Here is a 7,896-nt window from a genome sequence, read left to right as displayed (position 1 = left end):
TTTGTTTAATTTTTATTTAAAATAATGTCATTTCATTTTAATTTTTTTTGTCCAAATAATATTATTTGATTAAAAACAAATTAAAAATTAAATTATTTTGAAACAAGTCTAGGTTGATCAATCAATCAAGGTGTTGATTGATCAACCTATTACTTGGCCCTCAATCGAAGCCTTTTTTCCTTCCTCTTTGAAGAAGAAAAACAAATACAAATCATGTATAATCTTTCTGAGTATTGATAATTATGTATGTTAAACTGGATTAAGGAACTCAATCATTAATAAATTTAACTTATAAATGTTATTTTCTAGCTTAATCAAAAATAATTTTTTGATATAATAAAACATTGAAAAATAATATTTTTTTAATTATATTTTTTAAAATTTATTTTCCAGTAAGCTTGATTAAAAATAAGGTAGAGAACTCGATTGTATAGACTTTCAATACTATATGAATCAAACGTGAGTTTGTGGTGTTTGTTTCAATGGAGTTTTCAAAAATCTTAATTTATTTTATTTTAAATTAATTTCATTTTTGGTTTTTTATCCAAAGTAAATTTTAAAAAATAAAAATGTATTATTTTAATATATTTATAAACTATACTAAACACCCCATGCCACGACAAAAATAATAAGTTCTAAAAACAAGTCAATTCTTATTTCCCAAACCGACCAATCAGCGTAGAACACGTTCACTCACATAAACCCCCAAAACCTTTCATCAAAACGCACACTCCAGATTGAGAGAGAGCGAGAGGGCTAGAGACTTCAGTGCTTCAATGGCGTCAGGAGGAGGCAGCGTGGAGTGGCACTTGAGACCACCAAACCCAAAAAATCCGATCGTCTTCTTCGATGTTACCATCGGTACCATCCCTGCTGGTCGTATCAAAATGGAGCTCTTCGCTGATATTGCCCCTAGAACCGCCGAAAATTTCAGGTCCTGCTACTCCTCCTTCCCTCTTCTCTGCATCAAACTTATTTTTTTATTATTTTTTTTAAATTAATTTCATTTTATTTTTCTTTAAATCTTGCAGGCAGTTTTGCACAGGCGAGTACAGGTAAAAGAAATTCTTTTATCGATGTTTTCCCCATTTTTATGGTTAAGTAGATTGATTAATCACTGATTATGTAATTAATTAATTTTATTTTTGAAAAAAAATGGCAGAAAAGCTGGATTACCAGTTGGTTACAAAGGATGTCAATTTCATAGAGTGATTAAAGATTTTATGATTCAAGCTGGTGATTTTCTTAAGGTTTGTTTGTTTGTTTTTTTTTCTTAATTTTCTATTTTAATGTTTTCAGCTTACCTTATTAGTTATTAATGGAATTTTTGGTTTGCAGGGTGATGGCAGTGGTTGTGTTTCTATTTATGGGCTTAAGTTTGAGGATGAAAATTTTGTTGCTAAACATACCGGCCCTGGTCTACTTTCAATGGTCTGTGCTTTTCTTTGTATATAAATGTGCCCCGTGTTGCTCTTATTTTGTATTGGGTAAATCGTGCTATTTCTCGCTTTCTACTGCTGCATTTATATGCCTTGTATCATTTCCTTGACTCTCCTCTTAGATAGTTCTCTGTTAATTGTCATGAATAATTTGATGTGTTAATATCTTGTGGGATCCTGTGGTGTATAACAACTACTAATTCTGTATTGGAAACTTAGTTTGATCGACTTTGAAATTTTTTTGCCAGGATAGACAAGATTTATGGCTCATTCTTTTTTGGAATTAGGACTTTTTTTTTTTGACTTCCTATGATAATTCTTGAGGAGGTGGTGTTCCTCGATGGGGACCTTGTTTAACGTATTTATGTTTTACTGATAAAAGAATATATGGAATGGCTTTGCTTTAAGTCTAACCATAGGGGAAAAACTTTGTATGGAAAGTATCCATGTGTCTCACCTAATTGTTGTGAATCTTTGAGGCCAATATGAGTGAAAGTGCAACAGCGAAGAATTCCTCTGAGATGTCTGATTGTAAAACATTCAGAAATCTCAAATTTCTACATGTATGCTTTTCATATTATGGTTATTTGGAGAACAACAAGGGTAGAAATTCTAATTTGGGTGGGGTAACCTCAGAATTTTGGGGGCAATGAGGATTTCATCTTAATTAGCGTCCAGAGTCACTAAAATGACTGTAAATGAAAACCCTAGTTTCTATAAACGCTAGCTCTCAAAATATTTAAATGCTAGCCTACCTAGATTTATCATCAAATATCCTTACTATTTGAGTTTTAAGACTGTGCTATATCACAAATACTGAAGGCCTTATCATTCCATTTGCAGGCAAATAGTGGGCCAAATACCAATGGTTGTCAGGTAATCTCTCTGCTGTTAGATGTTCAAAAAGTACGAAATAAATTGGTGTGCGCAAAGAGGTGTCAAGCCTTGAAAGGACCTTTTTTCTGGTAGTTCAAGGTTTCCAGTTTGGTGGAAATAGAAATTTGAATTAGCGGTGGTGGATATTTAACCTTATAATGCTCCATTAAGCTTGCTGCTTGCTCGAGCCATATCTTTAAAATTGCACTTAGTTGTTTCCCCTTTGCCCTACATTTACTCCCAGATACAATTATTATTACAATTGAAAACTCAAGCATACAGTTTCAATGTTTTAATCCCTCCTTCTAGTTCCACTAAGACATGTTTGGTTTACTCAAGAATTGGGTACAGAAAGGGAATAGGATTCCGATGCCATTTTGAATATATTTCACATTATAATTTTATGTGAAATCAAAACTTCTTGTAATGCAATTCTAATTTTACAAAAGAAAGAGTAACTTTTTCTGCATAAAACAAAATTTATCATTTCTTACAGAATCCTAATCTGTGTTATTGGCAAATCAAACAACATTGCACACAGAATGGAAATGACCCCTCACTATTCCTAATGCCAGACAAACCAAACATGCCTTGGGATTCAGCAGCATTGCTTTGAATGAGAGTTCTGGAGAACTTTCTCTATTCTCTGCTGTTTTAGCCATGAGTCAACACACACACACAGAGAGAACACAATATGATTATATTGATTTGAACCTTCTTCCTTTGCAGTTTTTCATGACTTGTGCAAAATGTGACTGGCTCGACAATAAGCATGTTGTATTCGGGGTATGTCTTCAAATTCTTATATAAGATTTTGTTATGCTTCTCTTTGCCCTTGTAATTGATCAGTTGAAAATTTTGCAATCTGTGTGTTTGGAAATCAGTTCAGGCGGGCTATATCTGATATAAAATTCAAATGTAAATCCAACCTGAACTGACTTAGCCCTGCAATCAAATTGACATAATTATAGGTCTGTATTCAGCTTGGATTGGATCAGGTTGATTTAAGTTTTGTGCACAAGATTATACATGTAGATGTGCTACTCTTTTTCTAATATGTGCTAGTATTTCCCTCTAAGAAAGTTCATTTTACTCCACCTCATCAACTTCAATTTCATTTTCTGTTCTTATGTAGAGGGTACTTGGAGATGGTCTTTTGGTTGTCCGAAAGATTGAGAATGTTGCCACGGGACCCAACAACCGACCAAAACTACCATGTATTATTGCAGAATGCGGAGAAATGTAGGGGTTGAGTTCAAGAACAGCCCTGACGATGATTAATTACAAACATTTCTGTAATCCTTGTAGGAACAATATCATCTTAATTCACTGACCTTTGACCTACACATTTCTCAAAATGGTGTTGGAGAGGGACTCCCTGAATGCAGCAGCCTTGTGGAGTTATAACTTGTTGTATATGACAATTTCTGAACATGGTATGGGAGCTTTCAAGGATATTTACATGATTGATGATAGATTTGCTCTACCCTAATGTTGCCAATTCGCATGTATAGTTTGTTAGATCAGTTGCTGATCTCTCTCTGCCTGTGCTGATTTTTCTCTGTGCAATGACTCCATTGTTATCCTTGTCTAAAGGATGAAGGATTATGAAGGGCTTCCTCTCTTGATCTGTTTTTTACTAATCAATCATTGAAATCATATGAAAAATGATTTAATTTTAATTGATATACAAGTACTAATGTGAAAAGAAAAAAAAGTATCAAAACAATTAGTGTTCGTTCGGTAATTAGTAACTTTTGAATTTTTTCCTCCAAAATTCTTTGAAAAATGTGTTTGATAAAATCTTATAATAAATTTTTTGAGCTTCTATGTCTTATATAACATTAAAATATTTTCTTAGCATCCTAAAATATCAAACATTTTTCACAACTATAACAACAACAAAAACCATTGCAAAAAGCTTTTGCATTTTCAGCTAAAAATATCATAAAAATTGCCCAGAGAGGGGAATGAAAAAAAAATGGTATTGAAACGACGTCATTGTACTTGGACGATAAGAAAAAGGGAAGCGGCATCTAATCTTCGAACGACACGTAGTTTTGAAGAAAACAAAACGGGGTCGTATAAGCTCCATCACCACCCAATCGCAATCATCTTCTATACCTAGCTTCGTGTCTTTCATTTTCTACGCTGAAACAGCAAATAAAAAAAAAAAAAAAAGGAAAAGAAAAGAAAGTTGCAATCTTTAGCGCGGTGGAGTTACTGAACTGAATCAATGGCGACGGCGACGGCGCAGGCATTGAGGGTCATGAAGGTATCAGGAAACTCGAGAAGTGTAGAAGAAGCAAGAGCTCGAGTCTTCGATTTCTTCAAATTGGCTTGTAGATCACTCCCAGCTGTCATGGATATTTACAATCTCGACGACGTCGTTAATAAGTCTCAGCTTCGCTCCGCTATCTCCTCTCAGATCCGCAAGAACTCTCACATCACCAATGCTAAGGTCACCACTCTCTCCTCTCAATTTTTTTCTTAATTACTTTAAAATCTTGTTTTATTAATCAAGGATTATTAATTTAATAATTGTTTTTAAGTTGTAGTGGTAATTGCAAATTAACTAGTGTTTGTTAGGTTCAGTAATGAGAAACACCACCCTGGAAAATCCCAGCCGTTGAATTTGCGGGACCCAATCATTCAATCAATGTTTGTGATATCTGGGGAAGAATGTTAGGTAAAAGTAGGATTAATCTTTTAGGGTTTGGTGGAGAAAGTTATTAAAAGAGAGAAGGATTAGATCAATGGAAGTTTGTGTATGATTCATTTCAGTGAGAGTTTTCGATTCAGGTAATAGTGTCAGTAATCGGCATGGTAAGGATTTTTTATTATTGTTGTTTATGTATGTAAATGGTCCGGTGTTTGTGCTTGGTGTTTTAGGTGAAGTATCAAGTTTTATTCTTTATGGAAGTTGTCTGCTTTAAGGTTTCAATTCATTTACAGATCCTATGAAAATTGAGAGGGGGTGAGAAAAAAAATGAGAGGAAGTGTTGAAGTAGTCGGAAAATATGTGATGCCATTTGTTCTTTTAAGTTAGACAAAATATGCGGATTGTTTCTCTGTTCATGGTTCTTTATGCATTTCTTTTTAATAATAGAGCTACTACGAGTATGTGAAAGCATGTGTGCTGTGTTTTTCTCTCTTTGATGCACTTTTTCCCCCCTCATTTGCAACACTAATAACTCTGTGCTCTTCTCTTGTAGTATGTTCGTAAACATTATCTTTATAAGCTTAATCCTTGTCCTTCCTACCATTCAACGTTAGAATTTAAGATATTTGATTCTCGCTGCCAGAGAATCCAGTAGTCGGAATCAGAGATTCAAGCTGCCAACAACTACTGGTGTACAGAAACCCCTTCCACTTCAAGTTCAAACACTAACCCTCCTACTTGCTGAGCCATAGAACACCAAAAGGCTGGCATTGATGGATTTCTCGAAAATCTCTTTCACTGTACCCGGAACAAAGAAAATAAACTCGTCCTTTATTTTTCTCTTAAAATATTAGAAGCTACAAGAATTATTCCATAAAGAAGAAGGAAAACATTAGATTCCCTGGAAAAGAAGGAAATATCATTTCATCTCCAAACTGTAAGTGCAGTAGCATCAGTGATGACTTTGTATTTCCTTGGCAACCAAGTTGTTGTCATTAGAGTTAGCATCGATTTCTTGATACCAGATACCAGTGCATTGATAAAGGATGTTATTGTTTCCATCTGTTTTGGGAGGTGGTTCTAACTCGAAACCAATTTTACTGTACAAAGTAGATTGGGTGTGCTCAATAGGTTTTATCAGTAGTTTTTGATTGTTTAACCTTTTGATAATAGATCATAACAGTCATTGTATATTCTCTTTTCCTACTTATCCAGTCTCTTCCAACCATTTGTGGATATATTTGCTTCTTTACTTCATTCCAATAAATTTATGATTGGCTTCGAAAATAAATTTGGTAGTGTCTTTGCTGGGCATTAGATCATTCCTTTCTTTGTTTGTTTTTTTTTTTTTTTTTTGTTCAGGGCTTCTTTTGATTAGGAGTGAGAGCTCCTTAAGGGAGTCACCAAGGAGACGGATATATATATATCTGAGTAATTATTATAGATTATTGTGGCTTAAAATCTCGCTATTTTGCTGATAGTCATAACCTGTAGGTGATTGATATGCTGCTCTTCAAGGGGATGGAAGAGCTGGGCAACATTGTGGAACATCATAAGCAGCGGCATCATATCATTGGCCAGTACATACTAGGGAAGGAAGGGACCTTGCACGATTCATCACCCAAGGATCCAAGCACCTCTGATTTTCTCAAGAATTTCTATAGTGGCAACTACTTTTGAAACTCTATGTTATGTGAACGTGCCTCTCTTTGGTTTTGCTTCGGGCCACCAATTTCCCAAATAAATGAACTAATATTTCTGTGTCGTTTGGTTTGTTGGATAAAATCCTCGATCATTTGTTCATGGTCCTCTTTATTGGAACCAGATTACAATTTTATGAATTCCTGTTAGTTTTCATAAATCAAGGATATGTAATTGTTGTTGGTGGTTGAAGATGCATATAGCATTCTGTATCGTGTGCATGTTGTTGCTTAGTTTCGGATAATTCTATCAGTGGCCCATGATTATATAGCATAGTCTAAGATAATAAAGAGGCCATTTGCTAGGAAAGCATCGAATGCAAAAACTACTTGTAAATAAAAAGCTTTGTTCCAAGAATTAACCCGATTATTGTAAAATATTTATAAGGGTTCTATTCTTATAAAGTTGAGACTTTGCTATTTCAAGAAAAAATATATAAATACTTTCTTGTAAATATTATTTTGTTAGGTAGTGTTATACGTTTCACCCTAATATTATGACGTTTCACTCTAATATCATGAACAGACTTGTGCTGGGATAATGTGACCACACCACACCAAAACTCTTTAATATGAGTGGGGGCTTCCGAGTCTATTTTGAACATAATTCAAGAAACGAGCTCCATGTTTAATTAATCATTCACCATTATCTCGGTCCAATGCTTTATTAGATCTTATTATTAAATTTAGGTTCTGAATCACTATTATAGGTTTAGGGAGTTTTTTTATAAATATAGATAAACTAGTTTAGACAAACTTTAATAAAAATAGAATAAATATTTTTATTATAAAAAAAATAAATAACAATTTAGTTTATTTAAAGTAGAATATGTATGATGATTGTCATCTTTTTCTTTTTCTTTTTGTAATAGAAAAATAGCACATTAATTTATGGGCTAATATCTCATTACAAATAATTCTGATAGTTTTAGAAGAAGAAAAATAAAAAGCATTTACTTATTACAAAGACACTGTAATTTTTTTATATATACATTTATCACTTCTAATTTATATATATATACACAGAGAATGACATATTAGCCAGGATAGTATTGTAGTATAAGATATTTTTTAAAAATCTTTTCTCTTTAAAATACATTAAAATAATTTTTTTTAATTTTTAACATCAACACTTCAAAATCATTGAAAAACACTAAAACAATATCAAATTAATATTTTTTCAAGACAAATATTTTTTTAAATCGCACTACCAAACAGT

At 33.2% G+C, this 7,896-nt stretch overlaps 2 protein-coding genes across 3 annotated transcripts; both read left to right on the top strand.

The window, feature by feature from the left end:
• Positions 1-692: 692 nt before the first annotated feature.
• LOC18094350 (peptidyl-prolyl cis-trans isomerase CYP22) lies at positions 693-3,801 on the top strand. Of its 2 annotated transcripts, XM_024599498.2 has the most exons (8): positions 693-934; positions 1,032-1,055; positions 1,163-1,250; positions 1,339-1,431; positions 2,283-2,315; positions 3,045-3,101; positions 3,200-3,286; positions 3,451-3,673. In XM_024599498.2, the coding sequence occupies exons 1-7, from the start codon at positions 777-779 to the stop codon at positions 3,251-3,253; spliced, it is 507 nt and encodes a 168-aa protein (XP_024455266.2). In that variant the 5' UTR covers positions 693-776; the 3' UTR covers positions 3,254-3,286; positions 3,451-3,673. The 2 variants fall into 2 exon arrangements, with proteins under 2 accessions (XP_024455266.2, XP_006368636.1); XM_006368574.3 differs by lacking the exon at positions 3,200-3,286 and having other exon boundaries at positions 702-934; positions 3,451-3,801.
• Positions 3,802-4,444: 643 nt separating this feature from the next.
• On the top strand, positions 4,445-6,876 carry LOC18094349 (NADH dehydrogenase [ubiquinone] 1 alpha subcomplex subunit 6). Its single transcript, XM_006368573.3, has 2 exons — positions 4,445-4,776; positions 6,472-6,876. The coding sequence occupies exons 1-2, from the start codon at positions 4,552-4,554 to the stop codon at positions 6,655-6,657; spliced, it is 411 nt and encodes a 136-aa protein (XP_006368635.1). The 5' UTR covers positions 4,445-4,551; the 3' UTR covers positions 6,658-6,876.
• The last annotated feature ends 1,020 nt before the right edge of the window (positions 6,877-7,896 follow it).

The sequence above is a fragment of the Populus trichocarpa genome, chromosome 1 (genome assembly GCF_000002775.5).
Source record: "Populus trichocarpa isolate Nisqually-1 chromosome 1, P.trichocarpa_v4.1, whole genome shotgun sequence".
NCBI classification, from domain to species: domain Eukaryota; kingdom Viridiplantae; phylum Streptophyta; class Magnoliopsida; order Malpighiales; family Salicaceae; genus Populus; species Populus trichocarpa.
This window is presented reverse-complemented; position numbering and strand designations above follow the sequence as displayed.